The sequence below is a fragment of the Pteronotus mesoamericanus genome, unplaced genomic scaffold, assembly GCF_021234165.1.
Source record: "Pteronotus mesoamericanus isolate MK-2021 breed Mesoamerican mustached bat unplaced genomic scaffold, CSHL_Meso_final contig_538, whole genome shotgun sequence".
Classification (NCBI taxonomy): Eukaryota; Metazoa; Chordata; class Mammalia; order Chiroptera; family Mormoopidae; genus Pteronotus; species Pteronotus mesoamericanus.
In genome coordinates this window covers 18527-35469 of record NW_026555197.1, presented here as the reverse complement: position 1 = coordinate 35469, position 16943 = coordinate 18527, and the positions used below count along the sequence as shown (strand labels likewise).

At 53.6% G+C, this 16943-nt stretch overlaps 2 protein-coding genes across 3 annotated transcripts; one reads left to right on the top strand and one right to left on the bottom strand.

Annotated features, from left to right (window-relative positions):
* Positions 1–643: 643 nt before the first annotated feature.
* ZNF526 (zinc finger protein 526) lies at positions 644–4830 on the top strand. Of its 2 annotated transcripts, none has more exons than XM_054579495.1 (2): positions 644–722; positions 2772–4830. In XM_054579495.1, exon 2 carries the CDS (start codon positions 2785–2787, stop codon positions 4801–4803), a length of 2019 nt encoding a protein of 672 aa, XP_054435470.1. In that variant the 5' UTR covers positions 644–722; positions 2772–2784; the 3' UTR covers positions 4804–4830. The 2 variants fall into 2 exon arrangements, with proteins under 2 accessions (XP_054435470.1, XP_054435469.1); XM_054579494.1 differs by having other exon boundaries at positions 2768–4830.
* A 2523-nt stretch (positions 4831–7353) lies between these two features.
* GSK3A (glycogen synthase kinase 3 alpha) lies at positions 7354–16443 on the bottom strand. The gene is made up of 11 exons (XM_054579506.1): positions 16146–16443; positions 14289–14476; positions 12805–12888; positions 12536–12646; positions 10828–10958; positions 10627–10733; positions 9775–9872; positions 9606–9701; positions 9000–9186; positions 8565–8657; positions 7354–8020 (listed from the first exon to the last, which is right to left on the bottom strand). Exons 1-11 carry the CDS (start codon positions 16426–16428, stop codon positions 7947–7949), a joined length of 1452 nt encoding a protein of 483 aa, XP_054435481.1. The 5' UTR covers positions 16429–16443; the 3' UTR covers positions 7354–7946.
* Positions 16444–16943: the final 500 nt, after the last annotated feature.

The window sequence follows — 16943 nt, the reverse complement described above, 5'->3', positions numbered from 1 at the left end:
TCCCTCCCTCTCTGATGGCAGTTGTAACCTACCGAAAACCCAGTTCTGGGTCGGGCACATGATGGTGCCCAATAAGTGAATATCATTAAATCAACAGGAGAGTGTGAGAGAAGGGAAAACAAACTGGGAAGTAGTGTGCCCATGTTAAATGGATTTTAGTGAGCACCCACGGTAAATCAGGCCCTGTGCTGAGCGTTTTTATGTGTTTGATTTCATCCAGTCCCCTCAGCAACCTTGGAAGTATGCTTCAAGCCCATTTTACACAGTAGTTACAGTGAAGCCCAGAGAGAAGTACTCCAGGTTTGTTGACTCCAAAGCTGTGCCCTCAGAACGCTCAGTCTCTTCAGCTATTAAATGACACCTATCTCAAGGGCTCCCGCCGCCCAGTCCGCTCTGTAGGTCCTCACTTTCCAATGGTGCCCACTTCTGTCCACTTAACTTTCGGACTTGGCAGAGAAGCAGCCGGAAGAACTGCGCAAGCGCTTCTCAGAGCCCAGAGCCCAGCCCACAGGGCACAGTTGTGTGCGTGGAGAAACTCACCGAGCCCCGCCTGAGCTTCAACACGCAGGCTCAAGGGCGCTTGCCCTACGCTGCTGGCTCTGATTGGCCGCTAGGATAAGGGCGCCGCCCAATGGGAGGTGTGGATAGTGAGAGGTGCCGCACACCGGGAGCAGGGGGTCTGTGTCAAGAGCGGCGGGGGCTGCTGGAGTGAAGAGAGACGGGTGAGGGGCGCTGCGGGGTAGGGGGCTGGAGGGAAGAGGCCGCTAGGCGAACGGAGAGGGTGGAGGGAGAACGAAGGGGACACCGGGGGTCAAAGAGCTTTGGGGCCTCCGCTATGGCGGGAGTGGAAGAAGAGCGTTCCTTCCTCTGTGCCTTAGAGCGTTGAGCTACCGCGGTGTGCAGGACCCAACGCTTGAGCTCACCGTTCCCCTACTCCTTGCAGGGAGCTCTTAGGTCATGGAGTTGATGTGTCTGGTCAGAAAAAAAGGGATGTGTAGCTGTGCAGAGGAAAAGTTGGAACTTCCAGGCCGCTAGTGAGTTCTTTCCTGGGAGGACTTGTGACTTACTATGTAGAAAGCTCCCATTCCTCCCCTCAATAGTTTACAATTCAAGATTGGTAAAGGCGGAATGTAAACGAGGAAGGTCCAAATGTTAGGTCTCTCGGGCTACTTTCTAGAGGGACATTTACTGGGGGCCTGCTTTGCCTCGGCTTTACACCGACGCAAAGGCACTGGGCCTCATTCTAGAGGAGTACTCTGTTTTGAGTGGGGCTGTAAACAAGGAAAAATTGAACTCTCAGGCCCCTGGTTGGCTACTTCCAGAGAGGTCCTTTATTGAATGGCTATTGTGTGCGAAAATTAGTGAGGAAGTTGAGGAAAGTTTAGCTTCTGGGCTTTTAGTGAATCATTTACTCGAGGAGCATTTATTGGGCACAAACTGAAAGCAGGGCCCTGTACTGGGCTGTTATTGTGGGAGTTTACAGTTTAATAGGAGAGTTGGCCTGGTGGGAGAGGTGGAATGTGCAGAGGCACAGTTAAAGTCTCTGGGCCTCACTTTCTGGAGGGAGCATTATTCACAACTAAATACCTCCTCGGTGCCTATTTCATGCTAAGCATTTTTCTTGGCACTGGAAATATATCACTGATGAACAGACTAAAACCTCTGCCCTCTGGGAGCTTAATATGAGCAACTTTTATGTGCCAGGCTATAAACTGAACTCCATCTGCCTTCTGGCACTACCAGATGAGTTGAAAAAGAGATGGAGAAGATGGAAATTGAATTTAGAAAATTTACTCCTATATTTGCGGGGTTAGGGGGGAGCAGTCATTTGCTGAAGGGACATGGGTTGGATTTAGTCCACACGACTAGAGATGAGGCACATGAAGAAAAGTGCAGTAGTTAAAATCTCTGTCCCTGGTCTGTGGTTATGTTGATGACAGCAGTCCCTTTAATGAATCAGACCTTTCCTGCCTACAAGCTCAGTGAGGATCACAGAGACTTCATCCCAAGTGCATGACAATTGCTATGACAGAGGTGGCACTGGATGCCATAGGATCCCTGAGGAGGAGGGAAGTGGCCACAAGCTTGAGACTGTAGACATGTCAGAAAAGCCTTCACAAAGGAAATGCTGGGGAGGGGTTTGCTAGACAAGAGGAGGAGAGAACTTTCTTGACACAAGGAATTAATAGCAGCATCAAGACCTAGGGTCCAAAAACATGTCTGCATAACTACCAAGTGGTTTTGTCTAGCTTTTATCAAGTACCAGGAACTTTGTGGCCAGTGCTACTTGTAGCCCCATTTCTCAAGTGAGAAAACAGTCTCAGAGAAAGGAAGTAAGTGGTGGAGCTCAGATTCAAGCCAAGAGCGGTCTGGTTCCAGGGCCTGGGCTCTTAATCTATTTGCTTTCCTGCATCTCTGTGTCCCCATGTAGAAAGAGGAAAGGTGCAAAGAGAAGGAACTGCACGGGCATAGGCCAAGAGGCCCGAAGACATGTTTTCTTAGAAATGGTGCAGCTGGCCCTCTGGGTAAGGGGGGCAGAGTCAGAGGCCAGACTGAGGAGGGCTGTCTCTCTCCTGCAGATAACTGGCTGTCATGGGACATGTGTCAGCTTCAGAGTCACGGGTCATTGAAGACTGAGACATAAATACTGAATCTAGACTCGGTGACTGATAGAGAGTAGTGAGTGACAGGATGGGCAAGGGAATTCCTGAGATGTCCTCTCTCCCCTTGGTTTCCTGGTGTCTCACTAGCTCCCTTCTTTCTCCAGGCAGTGCCTTCCCCACAATGGCAGATATGGTAGCTGAGGTGGCTGAGATGGCCGAGATGTCAACACAGATGTCACCAGAGGCAATGGAGATGTCGATACCAATGTTCAGAGAGATGACAGAGATGTCAACAGAGGTGACTGAGATGAAACCTGGGGAGGCCCTTGCCTCATCCCTCTTTTTCCAGCACCACCAGTTCATGTGCTCCGAGTGTGGCAACCTCTACAACACACTGGAGGAAGTCATCTCACACCAGGAGCAGCATATACCCACTATCACAGAGGAGGAGGCACTGACCACCCAGGATGCTGGCCTGGAGCCAGAGCTGGTGCCAGGTACTGAGGATGGGCCTTTCCAGTGTGGTGAATGTAGCCAGCTCATCCTCTCCCGTGGTGAGCTCCTGGCCCACCAGGATGCCCACCTCCAGGAGTCTGCAAGCCAGATCCAGTACCAGTGTGGGGACTGCCAGGAGCTGTTCCCCTCGCCTGAGTTGTGGGTGGCTCATCGAAAGGCCCAGCACCTTTCTACTGCAGCAGCAAGACCACCAATGCTCCCGCCTCCGCCTCCACCTCCCCCAGCACCACCACCATCTCCACCCCCTGATCCACCCGGAGTCAAGATGGAGCCCTATGAGTGTCCTGAGTGCTGTACCCTCTGTGCCACCCCTGAGGAGTTCTTGGAGCATCAAGGAACCCACTTTGATTCCCTAGAGAAAGAGGAATGCAATGGGCTAGAGGAAGATGAGGAGGGTGAAGATGATGAAGAAACAGAGGAGGAGGAAGGGTTGGTAGCAGAGGTTGGTAATGATGCTAGAGGAGGCGACAAGTCCACAGCCAGCCTGGCCCAGAGCTGTGGGGATTATCACCAACACTGGACCTCAGCAGGGGCACGCCGGCGACACCGGCGGGCATCCCATGGCCCAGCGTCAACAACCCATCCCTTCCGCTGCAGCCAGTGCCAGCGCTGCTTCAGCTCAGCAAACCGTCTGCTGGCTCATGGGCGGGCCCATGTCGGCGGCACACATGAGTGTACCACCTGCTTCAAGGTCTTCAAGAAAGCAGCCTCACTGGAGCAGCACCTGCGGCTGCACCGTGGGGAAGCCCGCTACCTCTGCGTGGACTGCGGTCGCGGCTTCAGCACAGAACTCACATTGGTGGCCCACCGGCGGGCTCACACCGCCAACCCATTGCATCGCTGCCGCTGTGGCAAGACGTTCAGCAACATGACCAAGTTTCTTTACCATAGGCGCACCCACGCCGGCAAGAGCGGGGCACCTCCCACCACAGCAGCGGCCTCCCTTGCTCCAGCTGAGCCCATGCCCCCGCCACCACCCCCTACCCCACCTGCCCAGCTGCCCTGTCCGCAGTGCTCCAAGTCCTTCGCCTCAGCCTCCCGCCTCTCCCGGCACCGGCGCACAGTCCACGGGCCCCCTGAGCGGCGACACTGCTGTGGGGTTTGCGGCAAAGGCTTCAAGAAGCTGGTCCATGTGCACAACCACCTGCGGACACACACGGGCGAGAGGCCCTTCCAATGCCACTCCTGTGGCAAGACCTTTGCTTCTCTGGCCAATCTCAGCCGCCACCAACTGACCCACACAGGTGTGCGTCCCTACCAATGTCTGGACTGTGGCAAACGGTTTACACAGAGCTCCAACCTACAACAGCACCGGAGGCTGCACCTGCGGCCAGTGGCCTTTGCTCGTGCTCCACGCCTCCCCATCACCGGTCTCTACAACAAGAGCCCCTACTACTGCGGGACATGTGGCCGCTGGTTCCGTGCCATGGCGGGCCTGCGCCTGCATCAGCGGGTCCATGCCCGAGCACGGACGATGACACTGCAGCCCAGATCACCACCTCCCGCCCCATCCCCGTCCCCACAGCCTCAACAGACTATCATGTGCACAGAGCTTGGAGAGACCATCGCCATCATCGAGACATCCCAGCCACTGGCACTTGAGGACACACTGCAGCTGTGCCAGGCAGCACTGGGGGCCAGTGAAGCAAGTGGGCTATTGCAGTTGGACACGGCCTTCGTGTGACACAGCTAAGAGCAATAATAAAACAGTTTGGTTGCAAGAGCAAGTGTGAGCGCCTCTGGGGAGAAAGGGGACCACCCCCTGGCAAGCCACTCTGGCACCCACCAGGTGCCAGGATCCACCCTGCCCTCTTACGTGCTAACTCTTCAGAACAGCCCTGCCAGGTTTCTCTTGTCACCTTTCTCTGCCTGAAGGGAAACAGAAGCTCTGAGATGTGATAGGATCTGTCCCAGGTCACCCACAAAGTGGGGTTTGCCAAAGTTCTTTGTATGACCTTGCTACCCAGCAACATGAGGTAACCTTTTCTGAGCCCTGGCCGTGTGCTCAGGTATGTGCCCCATATGTCTTCAGATTCTTGGCTGTTCCTGCCGCCCTAGGCTTCCCTGGACTCTCCTCACCCAGGACTCAGCACCGCCCAGGAGGAAGACACTTGACTTCCCTGGGCTTTCTTAATCTCACTTTTAACAATGTGGAAGGAAACCTATAGGCTCCCAGGTGCTCAGTTGATGTGATGCTGGAGTCCCAGGAATGAGTCAGATATGGACTGCCGTGTGGTAGGAGGAACACACACAAGTACAGATGGTCTAAGTGTGTTTCATTGATTCTTTCATCTTGGATGACCTTCCTGAGTGCCGGGTGATGCTTGGGGCTAGAGATGAGTCAGGCCTCTGCTCTGCCCAGGAGGCAGACAGATCTCAGCTCCAGGTTCCTCAGGGTTGCGATGGGGATGTGCATTGGACAGTAGGTCCCAAGGAGGGAACAGAACTCGGTGGTGGGAGATCAGGAGTCAGAGGCTTATAGAGGAGGTAGGAATCTGCTAGCAGAAGAGAACAGCATAGAGGATGAGTTCTTAGTATACTTGGAGACCCCGTCCAGTTATTCACAACTACAACAGTGAACATTTGGCTCCCTCTCCATGGCAGGCACCGCAGTAACCATACATGTATTATGATCCTAATGGGCCTGTGAGGTGATCTAAGAATTCTCCCTATTGTACAGATGAGAAAATGGGCAGATTTGCCCAAGGTCTCGCAGCTAAGCAGAGGCATTGCAGAGATGTGCACCCAGTTGGTCCCTTAAGCCCATGTCCAGATCCAGTGAAAACTTTGCAGAGGCTGGGGGCTCAGAGGATTCATTGTAACTGGAGGAGTTGGGGGGATGTCTTTCAAAGGGTCAAAGGTCAGGAGCGGGAAGGGATCCCCAACCTTTCCAAAGATTCCCTTAGGTGACAATCCTTCTGTCTCTAAAAAGATGATATATGGCAGCTCAGGTCCATGAGCAGGCTCCTCCCAGGCCTCTGCAGATCCAGGTACTAACAGGTGAGGCAGAATGAGGCAGGGCTGTGGCTGTGAGTCTAGGAGGTAGAGACCTCAGTAAGGCCTTAAAAACTGGGCTAAGTGGGGCAGAGTGAGAAGGCATGGGTCCAAACTGGGGGTTAGGGCTCCCTGGAGTCAAGGTGGGGTGTTGGGGGAGACTGAAGATGGTTCAGGAGGAAGACAACAGGCCAGAGCTGAGCAGAGGCTGTGAGGGTGGGAGGAGAGTAAGGGATGGTGACCTCATGGCTGACCAAATGTGAGCAATGGGGAAGAAGGGGTCCCCAGGAGCCCAGGGTCTGCCCCTTGCCCAGACTAGCCCTCCTCCCCTACTCCACTCCACTTGCTTTATGGATTCCTAATACAAAAAAAAAGGTGATACCCAGATGGTGTTGAGCGGGGAAGGCCAGGGTTTGCTTTGGGCAGTATATACATGTGCCCCTGGGGCTGACCTGAGCAGACAAAAGCCTAGATGCCACAGGAGCAGTCCTTAAACTCCCTCTGGAACATGTTTGAAATTCTTCATCTTTCTTGACCAGCGGAGCATGTGTCAGTTGTTCCTCCCCAGACCCCCATCCTCCTCTGGGGCCTCCTGCCCTTGCTGTCTGTGGGCACCACGTGGAGGAGGTACCATTTCACTCGGCCCATGGCCTCGCCATCTGGCCCAGCATGTTGTCTCAGTGAGGGTAAAAAGCGAGGCTCTCTGCACCCACGTTCCCAGGTGTGTTACTTCCCAGCATCCCTAGGAGGTGGGTCAAGTATGTGCCCTGTTGTGAGACCCAGAAATGAAGGCTTGAGGATCTGCTAGGGTTTGTGGACAGCACCTCTGCCCCCATGCATGCCCACTGAATCTACATCAGGCTCAGTTTTATGTTCTTCAGATCCTGGAGCAGCAGGCAGCACAGGCTGAGGCAGAGCTTTTTGTTCAAGTCTTGACTCTGCCACTTATACCCTATGGCCATGGCCTCTCTGGTCCCCAGCTGTCTCCCTCCCTGGGTGGAAGCAGATGGCTCATTCTGGGTCCAGGGACCAGGCTCCTCCCAGGCCTCTGCAGCATGTAAGCCAGACCTGTTCATCCTCACAGGAAGGTTGAGCACCTGAGCCAAGGCCCAGATTCAGGCCTCAGATGACCCAGCCTGGGATCACTCTACCCTGTCTCCCTTCCTGAGATACAGCCCACTCCTGTTCTACCAGGCACCTCCCTCACCTCGGTGGACACAGGCAGCCAGATGGAAGCAGGTTTTCATGCCAATAATTTATTGAACGGAGGTCTGTACACAGGCAAACCTTACTGTGGAAACTAAGACATCAGGATACCTCCACCACCCCCGGCCCTTCGGGGCAGGGAGAGAAAGGAGGTGACCTCAGGGCAGAGGACAGGAGGTGACACAGCTATAGGAGGGGGAGGAACCAGGTTGGACGGTGCGAATTGACGTTTTCTTTAAGAAAAAAATTATAACAATCTATTTACACCCGGGGACCAGGGAAGGAAAGAGGAAATGGACTGGTCTGGTTCTATTTACAAGGGACACAGGAGGAGGGGGTGGGTTGGAGGAGGTGGAAGCCTGGGGAAGGGGAGGGGGCCAAGGGGTAGGAGGTCCTCATGCCCCCGACCCCATCCATCCATCCTTCTCTTCCCTCCCCACAACCAGTTGAAATCCTCTTAAAAAGCCCACCATAGGGGTGAGGCTGGTGAGGGAGGGACAGGAGAGGGGACAGGGACTCATTTACCTCTGCCCTCTAGTCTAGGGGTCCAGCCAGGGCAGGAGCCACGCCCCCCACCTTCCCAGCCCCACCTGGGGCTCCCAGATAGACGGGTAGTTGGCTGGGCCCTCAGGAGGAGTTAGTGAGGGGATCTGTGGGATCGGTTGGCTGCCATTCCGAGCTGGTCTGAGCCTCACTTAAAGCTGAGGAGGAATAAAGAGCAGACAGTTAGCCTTTGCTTTTCAACCCCTGCCCCCCATAAGCAGGAAGTCTGTGTGAGATGCTACTTCAGAAACAGAAAGCTGTCATTTTAGGTCCAGGGTTGCAAACTCAAATGCCAAAGGGCCAGGTTGGTCACTGAGTGACTCACCAAAGAGCCAGACCCCACCTCAAAAGGGACAACTGGAACTCAGCCCTGGGGGAAGGCAGGCCCACTGCTGTCCCATCTGACTTTCTTCCCCAGCAAAAACACGAAATCTAGATTTGTACATGAAATGGCCCCAATTTTTAATGTGGGCAACAAATTCAACTGTTTGTGTAAGCCAAGTACGTGTTTTGAGTTTTTCAGTTAGCATTTCAACACAAACAGAGATGATAGAGCCCAATACAAGTGGCCATTCACAGGTTGTAAAATATGTTTTCTATATTTCAAACCATCAGCGATTCTTAAGTACCTACAGAAACCCAGGGGCTGTGAAAATAGGACCCCCCCCCCCAACTGAAAAATGCTGCTCTACCCTGACTTACCTTGTGAGGATGGGTTGAGGGTGGCAGTGCCCGCTGGGGACCTCAAGTGAGGAGGGATGAGAATGGCATTGAGAGATGGTTGGATGGAGAGTTCTAGAGACAGGAATGGACATTGCCTGGTCAGAAGGCAGGGCAGGGCATCTGCAGACCCAGTTGGGGTTAGAAAAGGGCACTGAACAGGGACCCAGCTCTTGGCCAACAAGTGTGGCCACCAAATACTTCAAAAGAACAACTGTAAAGAGCCTAGCATGGGAGATCACAAGGCACAGGGTGAATCAGGTTTGGGTCTTCCTAAATCCCAGGGGCCTCTACAATGCCCAGGCCTTCCCTGTCACCCACCCCCTTAGCTCCCCACTCCTGTCTTCAACACCAAGCTCTTCTCTACAATCACTGGGTGCCCCCTCCAGCTTTCCAGATCCCAGGCTGTGCCCTCACCACCAGGACTGAAATTGAAGAGGGGGGGAAGCGAGCGGTTGTTGGGGAGCTGGATTCCATGACATCGCAGTTCATCAAAGAAGCTGTGGGCACAGGCTTCCAGCGGAGAGAGTCTCGAGGACGGTGTGTACTCCAGCAGGCTAGAGCAGAGCGCAATGGCCTCAGGTGGCGTTCGAGATTTGAACACCTGGCGAAGAGAGGTAGAAGTCACAAGGGTGAGAAGCCCAGGGCACTGGCATGTACCTGCACCTCAATGCCACAGCGCCAGCAGTAAATGTGACTGCCCGCCTCCCACAAACTCACTTTCCAAAGGAGAAAACAGGCATAACCACAGAGGGGAGCACAGTTTGTTTATCAGGTAAGCAGCCCACCAGGTCCCATGACTCTAAGGGTTCTGCTGTTAAGTCTGTTTCCCCACTAGAAAAATGGGACTCTTGACTCTACTGTGGGTCCTCAACTTTTAGATTATGGGAAATTATATAAACTGAAATCTGATGAAAGTCACTGACCCGCTCCCAAACCTTGACTCTGTAGCCACATCCCCAGACCAGTTGGTCTCCAGTGGGGACCTTAGCCATCTTGCCTGGGCCCCTAGCTTTGCCCCACCTTTGTCCAGGGGTGAGCTTTAATCTGGGGGAACTTGAACTCCGTGTAGTTGGGGTTCATCTCTCGGATCTGTTCCCGGGTTGGTGTTCCCAGCACCTGTAGGAAGAGGGGTCTGAGCCCAGACTCCTATCACTTAGCCCCGCCCCCGGCCACCAGGCCCTTCCCTCACCTTGATGATCTCCACCAGCTGGTCTACCCCACTGTCCCCAGGGAAGATGGGCTGGCCCAGGAGGAGCTCGGCCAGTACGCAGCCAGCTGACCACACATCTGAAGGGGAACGGGGGGGAGGGTCAGGGTACCATGCCCATTCCCTCACAAACCCTTCTGTCCCTTATGATCATGCTGAGAGGGCCCAAGAGGCCCATTCTCTTGACTCAGAGGAAGTGTTTTGCTCAAGGTCACATAGTTTAGGAACACTGGAGCCTGACTTTGAACCTCCTGGTCTGCCAGGTCTGCCTGACTGCACTGCATTCTCCAATCTGGGTGAAGAGCCGCAGGCTGGTGCTCTCACCTCTTCCTGGTCTGCACCTTGACACCTTTGGCACAAGTTCACACCTAAGGACCAGGCAGTTTCTTCACCCCACTGATGAATTTTCTCACCCAAACCCTTCAGGCCCTCTCCTCAGGCCTGGAAGGTGACATCCTTCCAGGGAGGTACACAGAGCCCTGTGAGCAGGTCACACCCTCATAGCCTCACCTCAAATTCCCCCGAGGTCACAATCAGCCCTTCCCCGTGGAAAAGAGAGGGCTGACTCGGACTACAGACTCTAGAGTTAGGCCAGCTTTTCAAAGCCCAACCCTGCCTGGTCCTAGCAGTGTGACTGCAGGCAGGTAGCCGCATCACTCAACCTAAGACTGCTCATCTGTAAAGGAGTATACAACAGCATAGCCCTCCTCAATTTGTGAGGACTGCATAAAAGGATAAACATTAAGTTTTTATCACCAAGCCTGGCTGACAAACAACAAAACTCAAAAACTGCCATGACTGCCACCCCCACCCCCAGCCTCCCGTAAGTCTGACCAATGGATGAGGTGTAATCAGTGGCTCCAAAGATCAACTCTGGGGCCCGATAGTAGCGAGAGCAGATGTAGGAGACATTGGGCTCCCCCCGGACCAGCTGCTTTGCACTGTGGGAAGAGGTGGGCAGGAATAAACACAAGGCAAGAGTTAGGGTCCCTCCTTAGACGGTCAGCCACCCAACACACCCCAGGTCAGGCTCACCTGCCAAAATCACAGAGCTTGAGGACAGCAGTGTCAGGGTCCACCAGCAGGTTCTGGGGCTTGATGTCACGGTGACACACGCCCTGGGAGTGGATGTAGGCCAAGCTCCGGAAGAGCTGGTACATGTACACCTGGGACAGGCAGGGGACAGAATTCCAGCCCAGCTCTCCCCACAGCATGCCACTACTTCACCCTCTTAGCCTGAAGAGCACTTCCAGGCCCTCTCTCCAATTTGAACTCTTCCACACCCCGCTTTGTTCTCAAACTTTTGTGTGCACCAGAACCACTTGGAGGCCTTATTAAAACAGGGATTCCTGGGCACCACTCCCACAGTTTCTGATGCAGTAAATTGAGGATGGGGCTTTTGCAACAACTCCCAGTACTGGTGCTGGTCCACACTCTTAAGAACTACCGCTTCAGTCCCACACCTCAGCAAAAGCCTGGTGAGTAAGACAGAGACATGAGGCAGGCCTTGGCACTCAGATCCCCGAAAGCCACTGGCTAGAAGGGGTCAGCCTCCTCTATCCACCAGTCAAGCCACCCACAAACAGCCCCTCTCCAGCTGGGTTTCCCTAACACTCTCCCACTAACTAGAACCTATGTGCCAAGAGAACAGTGATCTTTGTGTTTTCATCACTGCCTCACAGGGTCTGGCAAGTAATAACTGCTCAAACCTGCTTCCTGAGCCCCTTCCTCCTCTGTTTCTGCTGCCCTTGGCTAGAGACACCACTTCCTCACCCTGCACCTGGTCTCTTCCCAGAAGCCTTTCTTGATCTTCTTTGCCCCAAAGCAGGCAGGGTTTGTGAGCCTTCTGTGTTTCTAGAATTCCCTATATTCCTTCTAGGAAGGCAGTTGGTAGTAGTTTTATAGTTACCTGTGATGATACTTGTCTACCCTGCTAAACTGAGAAGCTTTGAGGGCAAGGCCTGCATCTTAGTCAACTGGGCCTCTGAAATTGCTCATCACTGGGCCAGACACACAGGCAGCCACAGGACAGAATCACCAAACTGGAGAACTCCCCTCCCAGGAGGTGGAGTTTCACAGCACCAACCACTGGCGGAGCCCTGTGGATCACCAGGAGGACTAACTGGGCCCCCAGCAACCTCAAGCAAACCTGGACCCACCCAGCTCCTCCAAAAGCAGCAAAGCTTGCCCCAGCCTCTCTTCTCCGCATCATGCCTAGGCTTGCTCGTTTGCTTGCTCATTCGCTCATTCATTCATTCATTCATTCATTCATTCAAACACCTGCTAAGGGATAGAAAACACCCAGGGCTCTCAGCACCAAGTACTGCGGAATGAACTGCAGAGATGATGGATGAAGGTGCCTGCTTTCCTTCAACCCTGCCACCTTCCCACTCCTCTCCCAGACTTCACTGTGTCCCCTTCTGTACTTGTCATCACCAGCACTGGATTCTAAGCTACTTCTTCCAACACCACTGGTGCCACTAGGCTCCCAGTAAAGACCCAAGCAGGTACTTGCAGCCTCCCCAGCCTTAGTCACCCTGCCTCCCTGATTCAGTCAAGTGTCAGGTTGGGCTGCCCTGCACTTGGCAAGCTCCACCTCTCGGGGTATGTGCACAAGGGCAGGAAACACAAGGCCTCCAAAGACCAACACAAACTCGGAGAACAAGAGAACCCACAGAAGCATGAGGGTCCAGAGCTCCTAGCTTCTTGGGCCTGGGCCCCAGCAGTCTGCCCGCCTGCCCACCTTGACGTAGATGATAGGGATGGTCAACTTGGCCTTGGTGAAATGGCGGGCCACCCGGTACACCGTCTCAGGTACGTATTCCAGCACCAGATTTAGATAAAGCTCATCTTTCTGTGTAGAGCAAAAGAGAGGTATGAGGCACCGTGAAGAAAGAACAAGGAACAGGGAAAGGAAGGTTTGGGGAAAATGGGTGAAAGCTTAGTAGTCATGAGAAAGGCCTGCAGGAAAACAGGTGAAGATGAAGGATTCCCCTGCCCCTGGGGTCTCACCTTCTCCCCACTGGAGTAGAAAAAGTATCTCAGCCTCACGATATTGCAGTGGTCCAGCTTCCTCATAATCTGCAGTTCTCGGTTCTTGGGGGCAAAGGGAGAGAGCTTCAAAAAACCAGTTCTCTTTGCCTCCTCTCCTTAGCATCCTTCACCACAGCCCTACACCCCCATTCCTGCCAACAGATCTGGGTGTTTCTTTACTCCCTGTGTCCAGGCTCCCAGGCGCCCCTGGGGAAGCCCCTAATTACTCACTCCGCCCCCCCAACTCATCTCCCTCACACACAAGCTGGAGGCCTATGGGCTAAACCCAGAACACAAGATGTGTTTTCTTCAACCCACTTTTTCAAGTGTTTGATTTATTGCTGGTATTTGAAAAATCAAATGACTTCACATAGAAACCCAGTTTTGCAACTTCTCTTGAAAAATCAGGTAATGTGGCAGCATGAGGCCTGCCTCCTTGCATAGCATAAGCGACAAGAGACAAGCAGTGGCCATCCAGTTCATCCTAGTCCCCACTCCTATTGTTCCCCTGGACACATATGAGCCATCGCCCCCTGGCTTGGATCCCGAGTCCCAGACTCCAGGCTTCCAATTCTCATCTTCCCAAAGAAGGCCCAGTCTCAGTATTATTCCCTATTCTGTTCCCCTCTGGGACCTCAAAACTACCCACCCTCAGATCCTTCTCACTTCTGGGATTCAACAGTAATCAAATTCTGACTGATGCCCTGGATCATCCTGCTCCTGACACTGCTCACTGTGAAGACCCAGGGCCTGACCTGTTTCCCTCCCAGCCTAGGCTCACTTCTCCTACATCCAGACTAGCCTTGTCTCCAAAATGCTGTCCTTCAAACACCAATTATCCCTCGATTTCCACGCCTCCATCTCCTTCTCATTCTCTGGGTATCCACTAACTTTCAGGGCACCTCTCTATGGGTGGACAACCCTTTTACAGAAGGACAGAGCCTCACACCAACGTGTGTGGTTTGGTGAGCACTGAGCAGGCTGGATTCCACCCTGCATTTGCCAAACACCTGAGGCAGAGTGAGACCTTTGCAAACACACTTATCAGCCCCACCAGCTTCCTTTCTCTTCTGAGCAGAAGCTTAACTTAATGATTAAGATGGAATGCTTGGGAGTAAGAATATAGTTCAGACCTCTGACAGTCCTCTTATCTGAGTCTCAGTTTCCAGTTTCTGCTTATTTAAAATGGGAATGACAACAGTACCTACACCTCCACACAATCTCTATGTAAATTAAAAAAGAACTTGCCTGCAAAAAAGACAAAGAACAAAAGTCCAATGAACTGTCACCTCTAAGCTTTCCTGGAACCTACATCCATCTTCTACACAACTCACTCCCTTTTTTCTCCCTTCTCTGGCCCATGCCCAGATCCCCTGTGGGACCCCCAAGGCCAGTGTCCTTGCTGGGGCTCTTCACTAGTCATGACCAGTTAAACCTTCTTGTCCCCATTTCCCCCAAGCTACCTTGAACCTCTTGTCCTGGAGAACCTTCTTGATGGCTACCAGTTCCCTGGTCTCTGCCAGCCGTGCCTGGTACACTACCCCGAATGAGCCATTGCCAATCACTTTGATGTCTGTGTAAGCCACCTCCTGAGAGCGCTCCGGGCCTTGGCCTAGAGTGGCTACCACTGTGGTCACCTTCCCGCTGTCACCTGGGGAAGAAAGAAGACACAAAATCCGCTGACCTTTCCCCTTTGGCCATCCCCCATCCTGGGGCAATGGTGGGGGAGGATGTCCATAGGAAGTTTTCTGGGGCTTCTCTGTCCCTTTTCCTTGCCCCTCCTCCCATATAGGAAGATACGGACACCTAAACCTCTCACTGATCCCTCATCTCCACCTCTAGTAAGCAGCAACCCACTGGGTCCTCTTGGTCTGAGGAGACAATGACACTCCCATCGATGTCATTGAGAGAGACTGAATCTGTCCAAGCTCACTGCCCTCTGGCCCCTCCTGACTGGGAAAGCCTGAACTAACCTCTTCCACTTAAGAGGGCAGCAACCCTGAGGTACTTTACTTTAGGAAAGCACTAACCTTTCTCACAGCTCAAGGGAGAGTGACCTCTATGTCCTCACTGGTGGAGTTCATAACTTCACTAGTTTTTGGTGACAGAAATAAGCGACTCCTCCTGGCATGAGTGCTAGTGCCCTGACTCACTCTTTGGGGACTGTTAGCCCTTACCCAAGTACCTTGAGGTTAGAGAAGGCACGGACCTGATCTCATCTGTGCGGTTGAGCCATGAACCCCTTTCCGTATGTAAGTGGTCCTGAATAGATAAGCACTAAATTGTGACACTGGTGAACCTGATCTCTATGAGCAGGGGGCTAGCCCAGCCTCAGTCCTTCATAGGAAAACTCTAATCCCCAGTTCCAGTCTCAGTATTCTTTGGGGTAGTGACCCCTTTTCTTCAGGGAACTGAAGAAAAGTTTCTCAAAGAAAGGGGGTCACTGATGAGTCAAATCCATGTTGAAGAGCCAGTTGACACCTTCTCCTGAAAGAGATGATCCTATATATCTGTTTTGTCCACAGCCAAAAACACCACACCTCAGAGTGATAAAAGGGGTATAACCGAGATCCATATTTGATGGGGAGCTGTGACCCTCCCCCATGCCCATTCCATTTCTGTGAAAGGAGACCAACAAGCCATGTTTTTTGAAAAAGAGTGACTATGACTTGGTGTGAAAGGTACGCTGACTCCCTACCTGTCCTTATTTCTAAGAAACAGCAACCATGAATTTCCACCACTGGGAATACAAATATAATGAACAGATAATGAGATCAGGCCTTGCGTTTTAAAGGGGAAGATGACATGAGTACCATGTTTGGAAAGCTGTAGTCCTGTTCTTTGGAGACACAGTAACCCCAAGTACCTTCTTCTAAGTAATACATACTCCAAATCCCTGTCTCCTAAAAATAGGCAAATTCAGATTCCCCCTTTTGGGTGGTGACTTTATTCTTGTTCTCTTTGGAAACAATAACCCTTGAGCCCCGTTTGTAAGCCAGCCACGATGACCCCTGATCCTGTTATCTAATGCAGCGCAACGTCAGATCCCTGTTTTTAAGCCTCAAGGACCCAAGACCTCGGTACTGGAAGAACAGGAACCTGTGACCCCTGTTTCTCTGAGGGTTACTAACTCTAACTCTAAACTCCAAATGATGGTAGTCCCCCCGAAATCCTTTTCCGGGAGGGGGAGAACTCAGATCCCCGTTTTTCAGAGGCAGTGACCTCGAGCTCTTATCTGGGCATGTGGAAGAACCTCAGCGATGACTGAGGGGTTTCAGGAACCATGATCTCCACCCACCACGGACACCGCTAGTACTTACGGCCCAGCTTCACTCCGGGCGGCGGGAAGCTCGTGCCCGCGCTGGGGCCGCCGCTGCCTCCTCCGCCGCTGCCGCTGGGACCACCCCCGGAGCTCGAAGCCCCCACGCCCCCACCCATGGCTCCGACTGACGCTTTCCCGCCGCTGCTGCCGCCCGGACCAGAGGCCGAGCCTCCAGGGCCGCCGCCACCGCCGCCTCCTCCGCCGCCTGGCTCCGCGAACGAGCTGGTCCGCGGCCGGCCCGAGCCCACAGGGACGCCCGCCGAAGGAGCGCCGCCGCTCATGGCGCCGAGCGCAGGCCCAGGCCGCGGGGCTCGGGCTGCCCGGGCTGCCGCTACCGCCGCCGCCGCCGCCGCCTCCCCCGGCCTCCGGCCTCTTCCAGGCCGCGCCGCTTGGGCTCCGGCTCCGGCCCAGCGCCCGCCGCGGGGCACGCCGGGAGATGCAGTCCGTGTGCCCTCCGCGCCGCCTAGAGAGAGCCGTGTGGCACGCCGGGAAATGGAGTCCGCAAAGGCCTCAGAGGTACACCGCGCTACTCATCGGGAAATATTGTTGGCATTAAGTCAGTCGACTGTGTCCACGGCGGACCCTAAAGTACTTGGGGAAGCTGAGACAGAGTCACACACTCATTCCTCTGCGACAACTGTGATCGGCTCACTATGCCTCAAAAATGTAGTCGCCGACCGTCAAGGACCTGATGCACCCCGGGAAACGGAGTCTAGTCATTCACTATGTTTATTGGCTAAGTGTGCCCCCGGTTCCAAGTGCACTCTGGGAAATTGCGGCTCAGGAGGACCCGCAG

Excerpts from the sequence above, each read along its gene's own strand:
- ZNF526 (XM_054579495.1), top strand. The coding sequence starts at position 2,785 with ATGGCAGATATGGTAGCTGAGGTGGCTGAGATGGCCGAGATGTCAACA.
- GSK3A (XM_054579506.1), bottom strand. The coding sequence starts at position 16,428 with ATGAGCGGCGGCGCTCCTTCGGCGGGCGTCCCTGTGGGCTCGGGCCGG. Across the intron at positions 9,187-9,605 it reads AAGCTCACCCCTGGACAAAG|GTGTTCAAATCTCGAACGCC; the intron begins GTGGGGCAAAGC and ends TCTCTTCGCCAG. Across the intron at positions 8,658-8,999 it reads CTTCAATTTCAGTCCTGGTG|AACTCTCCATCCAACCATCT; the intron begins GTGAGGGCACAG and ends TCCTGTCTCTAG.